General features: G+C 40.0%; 1 protein-coding gene and 1 long non-coding RNA gene across 6 annotated transcripts in view; one reads left to right on the top strand and one right to left on the bottom strand.

The window, feature by feature from the left end:
• Nucleotides 1–13,233, bottom strand: part of PKN2 (protein kinase N2) — a 56,435-nt gene extending 43,202 nt beyond the window's left edge. The window contains exon 1 of one of the 2 annotated variants that reach the window (XM_056355554.1): nucleotides 12,862–13,233. In XM_056355554.1, the coding sequence (XP_056211529.1) occupies nucleotides 12,862–13,089 (228 nt within the window). In that variant the 5' untranslated portion in view covers nucleotides 13,090–13,233. The remainder of the gene's footprint in view (nucleotides 1–12,861) is intronic. The other variant, XM_056355555.1, reaches the window with a different exon arrangement.
• Nucleotides 13,234–13,361: 128 nt separating this feature from the next.
• LOC130156777 (uncharacterized) overlaps nucleotides 13,362–20,247 on the top strand; it is a 520,457-nt gene continuing 513,571 nt past the window's right edge. For all 4 annotated transcript variants that reach the window (XR_008824606.1, XR_008824605.1, XR_008824603.1 and 1 more), the window contains exon 1: nucleotides 13,362–13,784. This is a non-coding gene — a long non-coding RNA (uncharacterized LOC130156777). The remainder of the gene's footprint in view (nucleotides 13,785–20,247) is intronic.

Genomic DNA, 20,247 nt, shown 5'->3' with positions numbered 1-20,247 from the left:
ACAGCAGGTTTCACACATACAATTTTAAAAAAGTTCTAGGAATATTTGTTGCCAATAATCCAGTGTAATTGGCTTTGATATGCTCCTAACTGTCAAGACATTCTTCTTCAAGGCTAGAAGTTTTTCACTTCATGACAGTTTGCAAGCATTTTAGTTATCAGCCTGAGAAAAACCTTTAGTTCGTAATCAAAACTATAGCATGAAATATATGTTAAACAGAAGTAGAATAGAATATTCTTTATTAATAACCAAGAGCTACAAAAAATACTCTAGATATGACATTCAGCAAAACCTTCATGAAGGAGTCCTTTAAGCTAAAGAAAGAAATTACTGCAGTCAAAAGCTATTTATGGTTGAAGTTTAACCTGTTGCATTCCCAAGAGTATCTAGTATGTATTCCTCTATAATGAGCTATCTAATCTAAAGCATGTCATCATTAGGAGACAAAAAATACACAATCTAAATTTTGACTGAAAAATACCAGCAGGAAAACTTCTACTTCATCAAAGAGACCAGCACATTCTTACATAAACTTAAATTTAAGGAGGTCATGGCTATTTCCTAGCTGTATTGGAAACTAGTGTGTGTGTGGTTTGTGGGTGTGGGGGTGTGTGTGTGTGTTTTTTGAGGCTCTCTCAAGCATTCTATTAAAGATGTCAAGAGTCACAGGAGAAAAATAAAAAGCAGTCTCTATAATAAAAAAAGAAATTGAGCTACACAAAAATAAAGTACAGTCTCAACCTGTCTATAACATCTTCCAAAATAAGATACTATATTTAGTTCAGGCTAGCATCCTGTCAACTGTACACTTTCCTGACCTCTGAGCATTACTGGTTTCTTTTTCACACCCTTTCCACTGTTTAACCAAGCCAGGATGGAATGAACTGGCGTTATTATAAACATTCTGGGGTAAAGCTAAAGCTTCTGCCCAGACACAGGTTCTTCCCATTTTCTGTAGATGCTAGAACCACAGCCAGCTTTTCCTTTCTCCTTTTGCTAACCCTGAGTGAGGAAGTGGCATCCTTGACCATACACAGTATATGCCACCAAAATGCTCATTGCTGCTGTAACTCAGGATTTGCAGGAACTGCCAGTAGATGTACTTGACTGTGTACTAAGCTTCAAGTATATTCTTTGCGATAAAGAAACACTTAAATGCTTCCAGTTAATAGACAGATTATTTTATAACTGTAGAAAAAAAAAAGCACTTAGAAACATCTGACATTTTGAACATACATGGTGAGCAAAGTGCAAGACAATAATTAGTGAAGGAAATCTGCAGAAAATATTACATGCTAGATGGAAATCAGAAGAAAATAATTCAACTACATAGTTTAGAACACATATGTGAATGAATACAGAATACAGATCCCTGCAGCTAAGTTTTAAAAATGTGTTTACTTGAAGCAGTGTATAAACCTTAAATTGTCAGTAAAATAATTCAAGTAAATGCAGCCAATGGGAAGGCAGACAAATGCTAAAGAAATTAAATGTTATTTGAGTCCATAAAACAGTATTGTTTATTACAGAAATAGAAGAGTTAGAAAAATGGGAGACCACTTGCAGAACTTGCATCTCCCTTGCCTGTCTTTCATACTCAAGGTCATCTGGTTCAAGAATCATATTGGAGGTAAAGAAACCAATTCCCATGTGCACGGCAGTTGCTGCCCTAACTGTGTCACTGAGTTACTCCCATCAAAAAGAAACACTTCAAAAAAAGAACACTTTAATATTAGTGTTGGCTGCTAACCTGAAAAATAGATGATTTCGAATACTACTCTACAGCAGACTGATTTTCTTTTTTTCTCCTGCACTTAGATTTTTTTTTTTTAATCTGTTGGAATTAGTTTAATTAAAGCTTGAGAATACATTCATTCACTCTCTTGCACAGAATCCTAATACCAGTGACCACCAATTTCTAAAACGTTTAAATTAACAATCATAAAGTGTTTCTGCACTTTGCAGTATGTTACAACAAAAGGAAGAATTCAAGAAAGGATTCTGCCCTCCCAAAACAAAAATTAGCTGCTGCTGAATGCCATGTGCTCTGCCACAGATAATAATTTTACTTTCAAAGTGCACATACAAAACAAAACGGAAAGAAGCCAGTTTTAGTTATTACTTTGTGAAGTGGCTTATTTCAACTAACTTAGTCTAGATGAATATTTCAAACTGATCACATTTTTCTCCCAACAGATGGCTATTTACTTTGACTCAGGCTAACTGGTATGAATAAAGTAGAGAATAACAATTAAAAAACCCTCTGAAATAAATTATCTTCTTCTAACGTTAAAGTACTATCTGTTTTAAATTTCAGAAATGTCATGCTTCCACCTTTTCAGAAGAGAGACTGGAGACAAATCCTAGCAACCTGAAGAAAACACATTAAATAATGGGTTATAGTTTCAAGAACAAAATCTTAAATGATCTACAGGATGTCTAATTATACAGATATTACAATTTGCAAATGGTAACTTTTAACATCCAGTCATTCTCGGCCTAAAACACCAGCTTCATATGAGCTTATAAATAAGCAACAAACTCAAATATTGAAGAAAACATGCTTCCATTAAAGGAGATTGCTGAGTCCTAAATGGGCAGCAGTTCAAGAATGCTACGCTAGTAGTCAGGCATGTACGATTTACAGTACTTTTACTTTTTTGCTGCTGCCGCTAAGTTTAGAACAAGTTCTACAAAAAGGCCTTGCTGATTTTAAAATGTTCCGTAAATCTGTACTACGCTTATTTCGGTACTTTTCAATACAAGTCTTTGAAACCCTGCCTTCAGTCTGACTCTGTATTCTATAACCTTTTGCTAGAATCTAATTTACTGTATTCTGTATCCCCAGCCCATTACACCCGTGTAGTTCCCCCCATGGAGCTCTGGAGAGGCTGTCCACAGCATATGTCCTTGTAACTTCAGAGTTTAATAATGTACTTTTAAGAAAAGCTGACACTTCTTTGCCATCATTGGTCTTATAATTTTAGCCTATATGATTTGAGAATTAGGGAAGAAATAATCTTGTCATGTCATATGCAGATCTGTCTATGAAGGGAACATCCTCTTAAAACACATACCACTTAACTGTTTTGCAAAATAAACACATGAAGTAGAAAAGCAGTGGATGGTTAAACATATTATGCTTGTAAAAAGCAACAGGCCACAGTCAATTTGCATTCCTCCTGAATACTCAACAATACTTTTGGGTTTACGGTAAGGTAATATGCATCACAATGAAAGAGCAATTTCAACCTCATATCTAATAACCTAAGTGATGTAAACAGGTTGTCCTAAAATCTAACATAAAAGGGGTTGTGTTCCTCTTCCTGCAGAAAATAAGGTAGGCAAAAGAACAGAACTAAGCAAGTTTTTTCCATAAGAACTGGCATAAACTTTCTTGCTCACATTTCACAAATAAGCCAGTTGTTAGTGGAAAGCTTTAGAACATCTGGAATTACCAAAAATACTATCCTTGTTTATTCTAAGGATAATCCTTCATCCCAACAGCACAAAATAAAAGAAGTCCCACATTCTAATGGTATAGCTGAGTAATGAAGATAACACACCTAGAGTTTGTCAGTGTATACAAGGAGAAAGTATTGATAATTTTGAATAATTAATTCAACACCACAAGAACTTTGAAAATATTTAATCACTTTGTTACATCAAATTTATTATTTCTTCACCATAGTTTCAGGCCCTCCCCCCCCCCCCCCCTTTTGGCTAGACCTCTAAAAACAGCAGCAGTCTTGTACACAAGAGTTCAAAGTCTTCTAAATGCTGTTTTAATTGATGTTCATGTGACCTTTAAGAGGTATTCTGTTATTGAAAACATTCAACTCATCATTGTTTGGGTTTTTTTCCTACTAAGTATTCAAATGGCTCACAGTTATTGAACTACTCAATAACTGACAAATGTATTCACACCAAACTAATACCTCACTCCCTATTAGCTTTATGGACAGTAATTTAATAGTATTATTCACACAGTAAGTTGTCTTCATGACAAAATTCACTCCCATCTGTTTCAATTGTATACTTACTTTTTTTTTTTTTCACTTGTTAGAGAAATAACAAAAAGACTCAGGATTTTTCAAAACTACTCCTTGCCGCAAGTGTGTGAAAGGTTTAACAGCAGCCTCTGAAAGCTATTAAATAAAGATGTGGTTGGTCATACTCCCACATTCGCTTAGGGTACTGCTACAAAACCTTAACACTGTTCTCAACTTTCGACAGCAAACTTAATGAAACTACGTCTTCCATCCATGCATGATGTCCAAAACAATTCTATTTTCAGTGCTCTTTCAGACAAATAGGTTTTTACTGTCACATGCAGCATATTGTAAGACCTTCTGCTTGAAGAATATGAAGCTAGAAAAGAATTGCCATAGACAGGAATGAACTGTTTGTTATTCGTCTATTGGTCTGCAGGAGAAGAAATGGGACTTTTCACAGTCCCCAGCTCAAAGCCACATACATGACAGTAAATCTCATCCTGTAATCTGATAAATGTTTTACTGCATAAAGCAGCACTGCAGCAAAAAAAACCACCCTTAAGAACCAGCAGTCCTATCCTTCCCTAAGTGCTTGTTCCTGCCCCAGACCATTTGCTGATACATGCCAGTACAAACCTTCACATGGCCACACAGTGAACTGGATTGTGAACCCAATCAGGCTGAAAACTAACTGGGGGGAGGAGGACCCCCCCCAAAAAAAAACCAAAACCAGCAACAAATCTGTTCACCGTATAGCTGTTTGTGCAAATGTAAAGCAACACAACATGGCACAGACTTGTTTTCAGCAGCAGTACCAGTTGACAAAGCCTGACGCTTTGAACAACAGCCCCAAGTCTGTGGCAAAGGTTCCAGTTCCAGCACACAGCAAGGTCAATGAACCAACTAGAACTTTTCCATCCTAAATTTGTGTCACAGACCTGCCTTGTGTCTTAGTGATTTGCAACACAAAACCAGACTGAATATACCTTTTGACAGTTTTCAAAGATACATGTAAAAATTCCTAAGCAAACTATTGCGCCAGGGATATACTAAACCATATCATTATTTCCTGTATAATTAGCCAGTTTGTGTTGGGTACTTAAAAAAAAAAAAAAGGGGGGGGACACAACTTTTTTCTGCCTCTTGTAATTATCAACTCTCAAATTCTCCTCAAAAGTTACGTAAAGTTTATATATGCACAAAATATATATACCTACACACAGACAGACAGAAAAATAATTTCAGAACAGTTATGCACCACAATTACTTTAAAGTACTATTTCTAAATCAGGCAAAAACCCAATTACATTTACTATTAGCTCTTATTCCTTTTATTAACCTATTCATTTCATTCCAGGAGTTGAACAATATTCCTGGGTTTAAAGACCAGCGCTAATTTAGAAGACTATTACTGTTGTAGCAATCCATGCGAGTTCTCCCTTCTGACCTGATCTGCTTGCAAGTGTTTATCACACTAACAGACTGAGCCTCACGTTATTCCTGTGATGTATCTCAGAACTATGATACAATCTATTAGCACCTTGCTATTGCAGACTTAATTATGCGTTCTCCTGTCTAAGGATCTGCCACCTATTGTGTTTTGTGACACTCTGATAACAATTGTGGAAAGTTAGTGGAAAGCTGTCCTGCTGGCTCTTCTCAATAGAAAGAGCACTGGTTCTGCTATTTCCATTTTCAGGTTAACAAGTTCTTCTGTTTAATGGAAACTTAAAATCTATGAGCCTCGCTACTACATTGCAGGACAGCAAACGTTTGAAAAACCGCAACAGAAAAAACAGTTTGCTTCAGCACTGGACTACCATACATAACACTGCAGATATGAAACAGGTATTATGGGATTTTGATTCAAGCTCTCTGATCTGTACTTATTTAGAGAATGTCAGAAACTCTCTGTCATTTAAAAATCAGTATCTCCAGCAAAGCAAATAAGGCTTAAAGAAATCCACAGGAACTGGAGGCAAAAAAGCTAATTTAGTCATGTCCACATTAAGGTTTTTACCAACATAGCCCAGTTTTCCTGATTTGCCAGAGCAAACCCTCCCTGAGTCCTGCCACATATCAACCTTGCTTTATGGCACCAAAAAACCCCCAAGAGAAATCTGCATATATGAACCTCTCATAGCCCAACCTAGCCCTTCCAAGTCAATCATTTCTTATTTGGTACTGATAGCTATCGATATCTCTATAACAAAATAACAAAGGCTTTCAGTATAGATGTAGTTGTCCTATCAAAATACACTTATGCTAATTATTTCTGGGTTTTCCCCTGGTTGCCCAGCAGAAGCAACAAACTACGCTACCAAAAGCAGAGTTTTGCCATCACTGTGCATCCACTCCGGAAGTGCTCTCTGTACACCACTGTAGCAGCAAACAGGAACTGCAGCCAAAGCGGGCATAATGTTGATACAGAGTACAGGAAACTGCATCTATACCCAGTATCAAGAAAAATAGAAGGTGTGGCCTACTCTTAAAAAAACAGTCAGATCACCACTACCCACAGCTGGTGGTCCCGCAACTGAGCCAGAGTAACAGATCATGTGATCTCTCCCAACCCACCCTATTTGTGAAGTTAGATGCATTAGCCTGAATAGCTTGATTTCAGCCTCTTCTATTACCCACAGTACAACAGCAGAATTGCCAGCAGAGCTGGTCCATTTAGTTGAACATAAGGTGCAACTGCACACTACTTTCCTGTTTGTATTAGTGCCTGCTCACCACAGAACTCAGTCGTATCTTCCTCACTAGATGCCAGAAGTTGCACTGGCAAAGTTGATGGATGTCACAAAACTGCATTAGTTTGACACATAGCACAGAATTCCTGAAGGTTCAGGAAAGTATCCCACAAAGCATGCTGAGAAAACCCACAGAGCAGAACTTTGCTCCACAGGATGCATGCCCAGACTGCCATGCAAGTCGTTCAATTCATTGGTGAGCTGTCAAACAGTAAATAATCAGTAACCGTAAAATGGCAGTCACAAAAATGGTGTGGACTTGTGTCAGTGTGACATAATTATACTGCTGCAGTTCAAATAAACAAACAAATCAGATATAATGTTACTGTAGGGATGGGCCCAAAGCATTTTGTTAACTAATGGCACTATTTGTTTCTGTTTCAATGTAGTACTTCCTAATCATATCTCAAAGTAACAAAAGTAATGGATCAGATCCCACAACATAACTCTGATTTCTTTAAAAAAAAAAAAACAACCAACCCTCCTGCTCCCTGCCAAACACTAGCAAAGATGCCATTTTGATTGTGCCAGGAATTGCAGACCAAGCATTAATAATTAAAACTTCAAAGTATCATACAAATGCCTTGCCCATGCTACAGAGCCACATCTCATAAGAGATGCTTCAGCTCAGTCTCTTCCTAAAACCCATTCACTTACTGAATCCAGTAGAGAAAACAAAACAAAAAGCCTATCATCAACCAATTTGTCCAGTTGTACAAGTGCTTTCCAGAAAAAGCCAAAACAAAAAGCAGACTGCAACCTTCACGCTGCATGTAACACCATAAGGCTTTGTTATTCTGAATCTACGTAGAGGCCATGTAATGTCTTAGTCTCTAATTCAGCAAAGCACTGAGGCATTGATGAAGAGATTTGTAATCCCATCATTAAGCCCTTAAACCACCCTTTCCCAACGTAAAAGACGTGTTTATCTTGTTACTCCACTACAGATTTTAGGTTACATTGTAATGAATGTCCACTCACTATGTATAAAACTGTTCCAGAACAGCTATTACACATAGCTTAACTAAATACACTTTTCTATTAGCCATCACTAATAATTTGAGTTTAAAATAACAGAAAGACATCTGCTCTGATCAAGAAACTTCAGTCAAACGTATACAATCATACACATCGTATACAAGTCCCTACGTTAACAGGCACACTTATAGAATTCAGAAGATGGGGAAAAAAAAAAAAAAAGAGCCAAAACAAAACCAAATCCCCCACCCATGCACCTACCTAAAGGTATTTTAAGGACTGTTTATGTTCCACTGAGAACAGGATGTATATTTTGTTACTACACGTTTTGAACGGAGTACTGTTTAAAGAGTAATATATATCCACAAATGGAAAAAAACTGGAGTGCTTCCCCAAATTCTGGAAGTGTTTATAGGGACCTGAGAAGTCCCAAGCACCTGCACATGTATTTTCATGTCTAAACTGTAGTAGACTAGCTCAGGGTATTTTCACTTGAATGTGACATTTCATTGCTCTGAAGAAACAAGGGTAATTCAAAATTATTTGAGGCTAATCTGTCCTAGCTGAACAGTATTTGAAGGCAGTCTTACTGTTGAGTGTTCAGCCTAATTACAATGTCTGTTCAAAACAGATTAATTGGGTTACTTGTACCTTTTTAAGGTGTCCTTTGGCACTTGACCACAGCTAATAATACATACCCAGTACTTTTTATCTCTAAAAAAGCAAGCATCATTACCTCTATTCTAAAGATGAAGAAACTGAGACATGAGTAAGCAAAGTCATCGGCCTAATGTCACCCAGCTGAGAGCACAGCAGCCAGGAACGAAATGCAGGTCTTCAGAGTCCTGTCTAGTATTTTAACCTAACATGGTGAGGTACAAGCGCCTAATTTTACATACATTTATATACAAAACATAGTTGGGTAACCCAAGACTCAACTGTTAGTCTACGTGATATAAACTGGACAAACTACTGAGCATATTTCTATTGTATTCATTTTATGAATATCCTTGTCCCTAACATGAAACAGAAAAATAAACAAAAAACTTTACCACATATGCCATTACATAAGCATTATTTACACATATTTCAGTTCTGGTACTATTTATCACTACTTTAAAAGAAGTTACCAATGGCCTTTAAATATGATTTTGTCATGAAATTTGTGCTTCAAGATCCCCGACTACAGCATCCTAGGAAATGTGATGATGAGGGCTTCCATTAAAACAAAATATCCATTAAAAAAAAAAAAAGCCTTTATTCTGACCAATACAGAAATAAAAACATTTTTGCCAGTTTTTTTGTAATTTTAGAGATATGTATTATGGCAGAGTTTGAAAAACTCATTCCAAGTAGAGGATTTAACACTTCCATCTGAAACAAACGAGGGTCTGTTACATGCTTATTTACTTTAGGGCACAGTCCACGTTCACTATCTTGACCAAATAATTTCATTTAAGCAAATAAAACTAAGTAATATACTGTTTTTTTCTGGCATTAAAGAGGAATTGTTTTGGAAACACATTTTTCAGTGAGCCAGAATTTTTAAGTAAATCATGTAATATTAAAGAGAAAAGTCTAAAGTCTAAACCATTTACATTACTGTCTAGAAAAGTGGTAGAGAACACCTAGAAGTACCAAAGTGCAACTGCTTTATATGAACAATAGCTTCATTTAAATACTCCAAGTAATAATTTCTGTTATCCCAGCCACATCAGTTTACTAGGCTGACATCTACCATCACTGCCAAGAAAGCACACACGATTGAAAATACACCCTACCTCACAAAAACTTGTTTTAAAAAAGATAAAATATTCACCTTTTCTCATATAAAACTTAAAATATTTTATTTCATGGATGCCTTATTTAACAGCCTACAGCATCACAAATTAAAGTTTAATTTTATGAGGAAAGAAAGTTGCCACTTACACCAGGAAGCAAAGAGTTAAAGGCTGTGCAATTAACCTGAAAGCAAGTACTGGGGAGGCTAATTTACCTGCTGGACAAAGCTCTAAAAGGATGCAAGCCCAGAGAAGGACAGCAGAATTTTGGAAGGGAAGACAACATCAGCAATACCAGTTCTTACCCAAGCTCCTTCCCCCTCCTACAAAAGAACCTGTACTGGAGATAAAAGGAGTAAAGGTAACAAAAACGGTACACTGGCTTCATGTAATCTTCCAATCTTTGGTAATCAGGTAATTTTGCTCGTGAAGCTACTAAACAGAACAAATGAAAAAGAGGATTTGTTTATTGCCAAGTTTATTTCATGCTATGCGTTTGCTAACTACTGAGGAGCCAGTGTTGCATTTTTCACCTTGAACAAACTCGTGTTTAGAAGCAAGATATACTTTCCACATCCTATTAACGGTCTCTGAAATGTTTGAAGTAAGATGTAGAAGAATGGATAAAGCATTCTGTAGAAAAAGCAGGACAGAAATGTCTAATGGACATTTGCTAGCAGAGTTTTTTAACTGCTCTATCAGATATGGAGTCACTTTTTTTAAAATACAAAGCTGTCACTGTGAGAAGTGCAATCTAAGGCCTATTTAAGGCCTGTTTAATTAAACCCAGCACATATTGAAACAAAAATATGACATCTGTGTTTTACCACTTTCTTTTCAGCAGTTAGTTATTTTGACCTTCTGTTTTTCCTATTTTTTCAGAACCCACTTCACATCCTGTTAAGTCAGTAGTTGTGAAAGGTTTGCCCATCTTTATATGAGGTGAGCTCAACTGATTCATGACTACTGGTCCACTTTCATTAACTTCACCCAAGCCTAAGAGTTAACTTCTTACAGCACACTGGAGTATTCAGGGCTATCATAACAAACAGCATGCAGAACATACAATATTGATAAGCAACGTGTTACACTGATCACTGACTGATTCCATGTCAGAATCAAGCTTGGGATTAACATGGGGTTTAGGAAAACCTACTGAAAACAAGCTAAGTATTAGCAAAACGTCTAAACTACACATTGCTCATGATCTAGATCAAGTCAACTATGTGATGCTTTCAACCTTTACTGTAGCAGTGCATTCTACAACTTCCTCATCTTTCTGTGCAAGATTGCAATATGCAAGCAAAAGCCCATTTTACGTATAAGCACTTTTTAAGTTAGAGTTCTTAGATTGAGGAAGTTTCCTCCTGAAGAAATATGAGTGAAATGGCGTATCTAACACTTCACTATAGTTCCCTTTACTTTGGGAACATGCCACTAAAGTAGCTTTTACATAGAAGTATATGAAGCATAATTTGTTTTGAAAGATTCCCAAGAAAAATCCTACTGATGCCTTTGCATTTCACTGCTAATATGTGCCACTGCAAAACCATTACCTATACAGTGGTTCTTCCCAATATGGAAGTTTCTCCAAAAAATACCTAGAAGTTCTCGAAGCTTAAATACCTAGAAGTTCTCAAAGCTTAAACCCTACTGGGATTTCCATGTTAACTTCACAACCTTCCTGTCTTGCCCAAAGAACTGTATTTATTGATACAGATGTTACCACATATAATGGATGAGATAGAGCAGCCAAAGGATCTAACCCATCCTGTTGTTTTGTAGTGGTTATTTTTTTGTTTCTTAAATCAGTATCAGTCAGTCTCATCTTCCAAGAAAAAAAAAACAACACAAAAACAATCCTCCCCATGCCCAATAACAAAAGTCCCCCCATACAAACCCCCTCCATTTCTCTTTAAATTAGTCCAGACCCCACTCTCAGTACTTTAACAGAATTTCTGCTTCCACTTAGCTTACCTGAAATGCTACCAGTTACTTATTCACACAGCTCACCACTTCAAACAGGTTTACCAGCTTATATATCATCGTATCAAGTTTGTATTAACATAGCGATTCTTCCTAGACACTTATGAGCCACTGATTAAAGTTCAGCATTTTAGATGGATTCTTAGCCTTCAGCCATCTCATGTGCTACAATATTAAGCAGACTGCTACATCTCTGTTGCGCCTTCTTTTCCTTTGTTACTCAAGCGAGCACACTACTAACATTTAAAAATACATGAGAATTTAACTGCATTTAGGAAATAAAATATCTCCTTTTTAAAGCATGCCTTTTAAATTTCTATTCGAGCATTAAATTAAATGCTTTCCATTTATGGACTCCTTACTTTGGTTAATTGTCCAACTAATAAATTAAGAGACACGTTCTTTGCCTGGTTAGTCATAACAACTTGCATAGATTTAGCGGTGTATAATAAAAAAATAAATTAAAAAAGCAAGCTTTCTTTTGGATAAGGAAGTGGAAGAGCTGGCAGGTTGAGCTGACATTTAAAGATACGAGCACAAAAGTGGAGCTCCCGAATCGCATCGAACGCTGCAGCTGACAAGCAGAAAAGTAACAGTTGCACTGGCAACTCACACTGATCGAACTACAGGGATGGAAACAACCAACCCCCGAGTTTTCCGGGCCTTTTACAGTGTTGGGGGGTTGTTTTTTTTGGTTGGTTTTGTTTTGGGTTTTTTTCTGGTTTTGTTTTGTTTTTGTAGCGACAAGAACCCTTGCCGTGTGACAAGTAACTGGCCGCACCATTTTCTCCTCTCCACAGGCTCCGAGTTCAAGGCCTACATAGAGGAAGCTGCTCCGGCTTCTGCGCGGTGCCGCAGAAGGGAAAAGCTCCTCGCCTGACCCGGACGCGGGCGGCGGGGCGGCCACCGGGACCCCTCCGGCCGGGGCCCTGACGAGCCGTGCCCAGGACGGCGGGGGCGAGAGCTACGAGGCACGGCGGCGGGCAGCCTCCGCGCTGCCGCGGGGCGCTCCCCAGCCGCCGGGGCCGCGGCCGGGACCGGGGGCGCGGCCCAGGGCAGGCCCCGCCGGAGGGACGCGGCCGCTCGGCGGGGAGAAGGAGAGAGCCGAGAGCAGACAAAAGCGGGTCGCGGCCGGCGGCAGGGTGGGGCCGTGACCGGGCGGCGGCGCCTCCGCTCCCGGGGGACAGCGGCGGGAAGAGGCCTGGGGTGGGCACGGTCTTCCGCCGCCTCCCCGGGCCGGCCGCGGGGTGGGGTGGGCGCTCCGCGGCGGGCAGGGGGCGGCGGGGCGCGGCGGCTCCATCCTCCCCGTGAAGGACGGGAGCGGAGCGGGGCCGGGGCGGCGCCCGCAGGGACGCCGCCACCGCTTACCTGGAGCTCGGTGAAGAGGATCTCCCTCTCGGCCGCGTTGGACGCCATTGCGCTGGGGTTTGAAGTCCGCACCTGGACGCTGCTGCCGCCGCCGCCGGCGGGGAGGGGAGCGAGGGAGGCGGGTCCGGGGCCGGGACTAAGGGCGCATGGGGGGCGGGGGGAGCACTCCGCGCTCAGGCTGGCAGGGAGACGTGGGGGGGACGCCGCCGCCGTCCCCCCTCCTCTCATGGGGGTCGCGCCGGGCGCTGGGGCGCGGTGCGGTGCGGTCCCCGCCGGGCCGCGGTGCGCTCCCCCGCCCAGGCGCGGCGCTCGGCCCTGGGAGCGCTCGGCCGCCGCGGCTGCTGCTCCTGCGGCCGCCGCGGATGTCGCACCATTTGGCTGTCACCCTGTCGCAAAAGCGCCGCTGCTTTGCGGCTCCCGGAGCACGTGACCGCGCGTGTGGGGAGGAAGAGCGGGCTCCCTGGAGGCGGCCGGCAGCCCGCCCCTGCCCCCCCGCGGGTGGAGCGGTGCGACGCGCGGGCTGGGCGGGAAGGCGGCCGGTCGCGAGCGCGCCCCCCCCTCAGCCCCTCAGCCCCTCAGCCCCTCAGCCCCTCAGCCCCTCAGCCCCGTCTCTTTGCCGCCTTCCTCCCGCGCCGCAGCGCTCCCCTGCCCGCGCTTCCCTCGTCTGTAAAGCTCCAGCGCTGGGAGTCCTGTCGTTCCCTCCTGTGGTGGTGGTGGCGGGCAAGGGGGGCGTGCGGCACTTCCCTGGTGCTGGAGGTTGCTGGGGCTGGGCTCCACCAGGCCTCAGCGACAGGGAAAACCTGGCCTGTTTATAGTAAAAGCAGCTAGCTCAGGAAGGAGAGGTCATGTTTATCTCAAGCGCCCGGAGAGAGGGCAGCCACCTGCCACCCTGGGGACCCGGAGCAGTGGCCCAGGAGGCTGTGGTGAGTGGGGGCTGTTAACGCCGTTCTTACTAGTTTAAAGGGCTAAACATACGTGCTTGATGAGTTTGGGGGTGGCGGGGGGTGACACTGTTCAGTTAGTCTGCAGATTAATAAGCTTCTGATAGCTTCAAAGACAACTCGAGTGTCTTGGGAGGAAGTGGTGTCTCTTCCCTCATGGCAGCATGTGACACTAGCATTTATTCAGTTTCCTGCCAGTGTCAGATGTTTGTTGTTTTTTAGGTTTGTTTTTTCACCTGCCCATAAACATATGCATTCTGTTGGCTAGACCATACACACATGCATTCTCATACCACCTTAGTGTTTGATGTTATATTAGGCAAATTAAACTCATGCAAAACACTGTGTGGAAGCAACTAAAACTTTGTTTTATCTGTGCAGTTCATGTTAAACTCTTATAAGTTGATGCAGTTGTGATAAATTCGTTTTCAATCATGTATGAGCATTTGTTCTGTTTATGTTAGTGCGTCTCAGTATGGGTACAGGCCGATAGGCTGTTTGCTCTAGAACTGCAAATTAAAGTTTTGGAGGGCTGTTTTTTTAGGTTTTTTTTTTTTGTTTGTTTGTTTTTTTTAGGAAAAGGAATGGGAGATGTAAACATTAAATTACCACAATTACTATTCCTAACGAATTTGAAACATTTTAAGTATTCTTATACTTCCACTGTTGAGCAACAAACAAACCAGACAATCTGAAGTACTGTCTATTATGCAGTACAAAAGAAGTTTATGAACCTATGCACACAGTTAATGTCACATAAAAGAAATACTAAGATAGTTCTACAGTAACAACAGAGATCTTCACAGAAATTGGACTTTTTCACTGACATGCCTAAGTAACTGTTGATATAGTTCATAATCTTGCACATATAGAAATCTACATACAGATGTAGTCCACTTGAAGCCAATGGCTTAATTTGTGTTTTGAGTGGCCAGTTGCAGGCTGGGAGGAAAAGGGGAAAGCAGAGAGGAGGAAAACTTCACCTGCCAGTTGGCTGTCACTGTTTTACAAAGAATATCAAAAGTTCATAAATCTGGGGTTAACAGGGCTGTAATATAGTATTTTACTTACTGTTCATTTCTGCATTGGTACATGACAGCAACCAGTGAGGAAAACATATCTTGGATATCACAGAGCAATACACAACATCTGAGGTTAAATTGTAAATTGTGTTAAATTGTATCAGGGACTGGCTTAGCACTTGGATAAAATTTTTGAAGCACGCACTTTCTGTGGTGCATGTAAATTCCTCAAACGCAGCTCTGGTTCTTGGCTGATTTTTTTTTTTTTTTTTTTAATTTACTGTGCAATTTTAAACTTCCTAAAGAATACTAACTTAAGAGGTCATGTAGGTCGCTTTTCTGAGTCTGGGTATCAGGTGAACGTCTTTATGTGATCAACAGCCGCAAGGAATATAACTCATATCTGAGACAGTTACAAAGAATGAGAATTTCAGAAATCATTCATATGACTCAATTGTGAAAAAGGCTGTATGGGGGAATCCTAGTTATTCTTCCTCAGACTTCCTGGCTCAATTTTTCTCATAGCCAAAGTTTCACATTATCCAGTAACATTTGTGTAGCACAGCTTTGCTGTCAGTTGTGTGAAGTAGTCTTAGTTTAGCAGTCACATGTCAAAACCCATGAATTTGCTTTACTTGTGGAGCAGGGTACGTTTTTGGGCACGTTGTGGAAGAAGTGGGAGGGGGCAAAGACAGATACTTATACAATAATTTCTCAGTTTGAGCATGATATAATGATGCGGAACTGTATTTAGAATTAATTTGAACTTTTTTTGAGTTCTGTTTTGAGAACAGATGCTTAAGGATATATAGAAATAATCAGAAAAGGCTGGATTACTGTGACTTAGTGACTTACACTTGTCAGCATGTATGTGGTCTGTTACTGCAACTCATCTACTAGTCTGCTCCCATTGGAAAGGAGGAGGAGTCGATGTGCTAGCATGTACATTTTACAAGATGTTGTCAGAGGGAAACACAGATTGTGTCCCAAAGAAAATCTGTAGATATATGAGTGGATGTCAGCAAAGTTAGTGAAGCTTTGAGATTCTGTCTAAAGCAGGCAGCTGACTTTAGTTCGTTCTTAACCTAGCTTGTCTATTGAGTGTAGCCTACAACATGTTGTTGTCCCCGTCAAGACAGGGCCTAGAATCTTTTTCATATTCCCAATGTTATTTAGACAACTTTCTAAATTTTAGACAAAGTTCTAAATTTCATAGAAGTGTAGTAGCACAGGAATCAAAAGAGGAATTGGGTTGAAAAAAACATTAGCTTAGCTAAATCTCTGATACTTAGTAATTCTTCCTCCAGAATCTGGAAAACACAACGCAGTGCTGGATGACTGTAGCTCTGCATTAAAGTACTGTGACAGAGAATTACTGAGCAAGAGACAACATTCCGAGTGAGTCCCAAAATAGAAGGCATTTAAGTACGTAAATCCAAGAATCTAGCGTTATATGGAATCCTGAGTTCAGCCTGTGCCTTAAAATATCTGAATGCTATTTCTTCAGACATTATTCTATTAGCTCATTCCCTACAGTCAATTAACATGCTTGAAAAGCAAACTGAATGAAAGGCATGTCAGTACCGTTGGCTAATGCCTTTAATTATTTCTTTTTTTCAGGTTGTGTTATTGAAGTGTTTGTCCCAAAGACCTTGAAAAGTAAATAGCTGAGACTTCCAGTGTTATAAGGGTTGCAAAGCACACTTTGTGAACCTTTGAGCATAGTACTACAGAACTCTTAAGACAAATATGAAGGATACTGTAAGCAAAATCTAGGGTGTTTTTTAGAATGTTTCTAGTTAGTCCTATATATCATCTGAGGAAAAGTTTGTCTTCATTTGGTGATGCATATAGAAATGAGGATTGAGGAATGTGAAGAACACCAGAATAGGTGTTTATTATATTATTATACTTATATTATACTTATATGTATATATTTATATTATATTATTATACTACCAGCAAGATTTTACCAGGAAAAAGCATGTTTTTATTTAAGCTTCTGGTTAATCTTGCTTGTTTAAATTAGTGATGTATTCTAGGGGGACAACAATGTACAGACGTGCTTGGGTATGGTTTAAATGAAACTCTTGGAAAAGAGGAAATTGGATACCATTTGAGGTGCACTGTGTTAGTAGGCACATAGGGGCAGAGCAATACTAGGCCAGCCCACCATGTTTTTAGGCACACAACAAACTAGAAATTAGTGACCTTTTTGATGGGGTGGGGTACAGATTATTTAATTTTGCAAGTAATATTTATACCTGTTAAAGGAAATAATTCTCTGTATCTCTCTAATAAAGTGGGAATACTAACATTCACAGTTCAACTCTGCTTTAGGATAGCATTTTATTTAACATGTTTCACTTGGGAATAAAGACAAATGTGCAAAGAAATGTATCCCCAACATTAGCTTTAAAAAACCTCACACCACAGCAGAGTTTTAGTAATGTAATCATTTGGTCTCCCTGACTTCTAGACATAGCAGTATTAGTCTTTTGTTCCCATAGTTGTCCTTCTAGGATGAATTCTCTGAAAATCTTATGAAATCCTGGAGCAATGAGGTACAGGAAAAGTGAGATGGGACAGTGTATACATCTTTGACATTTTTGTTTACTTCAGCCTGGAGATGCTGAAAAAATAGAGCATTAATGAAGAGTAGTACTTCTTATCTTCCTGTTTTGCTTCTCAAATCATTGTGGGAATGGGAAAAAGCTTTGCTTTAAGAGCTTCCAGTAATAAATCTTGGAATAGACTTAGAAAGAAATGTATCTAGACCAGGTTAAACTTTGAGATAAAGAAGAAATTAATATAATCTTTCTTAGACCAGCAGCTTGCTGGTGTTTATTAAAGGAAATGCCGAACAGGAGAAAAAGAAAAAAAAACAAACACAAAGTTGTGGATATTTTTAATGTGTTTAGCTTGAGAATGTTGTTTCCTTTCTTGAAAACTCACTTCTTCCATAGTATTTCTTAGAAGTTTATCACCCACCTTTCACTCAGATTTCCTAAAGGGAATTCCATGGAAGAAAAGGCTCCTGAGAGTGAGCATGAGAGCCTTCTGAGGCTCTTATTGATGTACCAGTGACAGTGAAGAGGACAAGATGATGACATCGTAAACAGAAAACTGACTATGTAACTTTATTTAGCTCGTGGCGCTTGCAAATTTTGCATATCCTTAAACTATTTCTTTATAACTCTTTTAGTTACACAGCTAATCTTACAACTTTTGAGTGGATTGCTGTGATGTAATCATAACCCTGCTCGCAATTGCTTCACACTTTCTAGTTAAAATTTGTCTTCTGTGTTTACATACTATTACCCAGGGCTAGGTACAGGCATATTATCACCCAGTAGGCAGAGGCTATGAGGAGTGGAGTGCCACAAACCTTATCTTACTATCTGTTTTATTAATTTTGGACCCTGGGAGGACTTGCAGTCAGTGAGAAAAGAGTGCTCCAGGGGAAGGAGGATCATGCCTGATATTGCCTCCTGTTCGTCTTTTCCCGTCTTCCCTTACAAGGGAAAATCTGCCTTGTGCCAGTCAGTGGAACCCTGTGGAGAAGTGCCCTACCTGTGCAGAACCAGCTGTAAGATCAGACCTCATTTATTTAAAGGAGATCAACTTGGATTATTTGAAGTAATAACAAAATGCTTTATGTCTTTACATTAAGGCTATGATCCTACAAGTGGATCAACATGATGGATCTTTACACCTATGCTAAGACCCAGTGATTCTAATTAAACTTGATTATAGGATCAAGCTTAACATACTCAGTGTTGTTTCTGCAATGAGCTCTGCACAGATGGACGCTTGTACTTTTGTTGAATCCTATTCACTGAAGTGAATAGGGCCTGGTGCAGCATTGGTAACATCAAGACCTTACTTTCTGAGAATGTAGATAAGCAATCAGTACAAGCAAGGTAACTATACCTTTGCATAGTTTCTGGTCTCATTGCTTTATTTCTGTCAGTTGCAAGCATTTTAATTCAAATGGTGGCTGATCTAAAGTACCTTAGTTTGTTATAAAACCAAGGCAAGATGGGTTCAGGAGTGATTTAAAGTATGTTACCCTGTTATGAAGAAGACTGACTTTCTGAAGAAATGTAGGTGGCTGTGACCTAAAGTTGCTGTGAATAGACATTAACACATTTGGGCTCTGGAGATAATTGAAGGATTTTCACATGCAGCTTTAAGGTGTGCAGCTTTCCATGATTCTAGGAAAATCGAATTCCTACAAAAGGCTTTGCAAATACAAAACAAAGAGTTTGAGAGTCAAAACATAGCTGGAATCCCAGTCTGCATTTGGAGGAAAGGGAAATATATTGCAAAGGATGAGTCAGACATGCCATCCCCAGAGAAATCTTTGCTAAGTAGGAAATCTGTGCTTGAAAGGCTGCTGCAGGGATATCTCTGTTGCATGCTTCTAAGGTGGGATTTGACCTGCATTTGGAAAGTCTGTTGCTGCCAGCAATACTAGACTGCAGATTTGCTAGCAGCTCCCAGGAGGGCATGCAAAAAGCAGAAAGTTGTGTACATTCTTCTGTGCATCGTGATACTGACAGACTGGTCTCGCCCTGTGTTGTGGAAGTTGATGTGTACAACTGGTGAACTTCTGGTTGTCCTCAACCAATTTTAATTTGCTGTTTTGAAATTACAGCAAAGACAGAAACAGGAACTAAGTCCTTTGCCTGCAAACGTACAGCTACAGTGTCATGTCTGGTGGTGCACTGTCCATACATAAAGTTTTCTTCAGCTCTGCTGTGTTTGTGGACATTATAAACAGCTATGCCAAATGATTCTGAAACAGACTTCATCAGACACTCAGACTTAGATGGTAATGATTTTTGGTCATGATTAACCCGATGGCTGTTTTTTCTCTCCACGTCTTTATCTCTTCTCAGACAGTAGCCTGCATATGTAACTCTGTCAGGGGTTGAAGTCCTAAGTAGTTATTAACTTGTACTTGGTATGCAATGTCTCCAAATTAAAAGGGCAGCTCTATCTTCATCTAATGAACACTTAAAATAAGAGAGTTACCAGGCAGGTTTATAGCTGGCTTTAATTGCATTCTCCTTGCTTTGCTGGGACTGGCATACCCAGGAAAGAAGTGAGTTTAACCGCTTTCAGAGAAAATGACAATTGCATCATACAATATCAAGAGAAAGATTCATTCAAAAAATGTTAGTGCTGATACCAAATATGTTACTGCTTCCCCTTCTCTCTTCCTTCTTTTCACTCCCTGTCTTCCTCTGCCCCAGTCCTTTTATTCTCATGGTATGTCAAACAAATTTGCTCCTGTGTAACTTACTGCAGCTGTATATTGCTTTGATTTGTTCTACTGCTTTTGAACCTTGTGGTCCAGAGGTGGCTTGTTATGGTGTATTCCACTTAATAAACTGCTATTTAAGCATAAGTCAGGA

This window comes from Falco biarmicus, chromosome 11, assembly GCF_023638135.1.
Source record: "Falco biarmicus isolate bFalBia1 chromosome 11, bFalBia1.pri, whole genome shotgun sequence".
In the NCBI taxonomy this organism is placed as follows: Eukaryota; Metazoa; Chordata; class Aves; order Falconiformes; family Falconidae; genus Falco; species Falco biarmicus.
The sequence above is the reverse complement of the archived record's forward strand: the minus strand, read 5'-3'. Positions and strand labels throughout refer to the sequence as shown.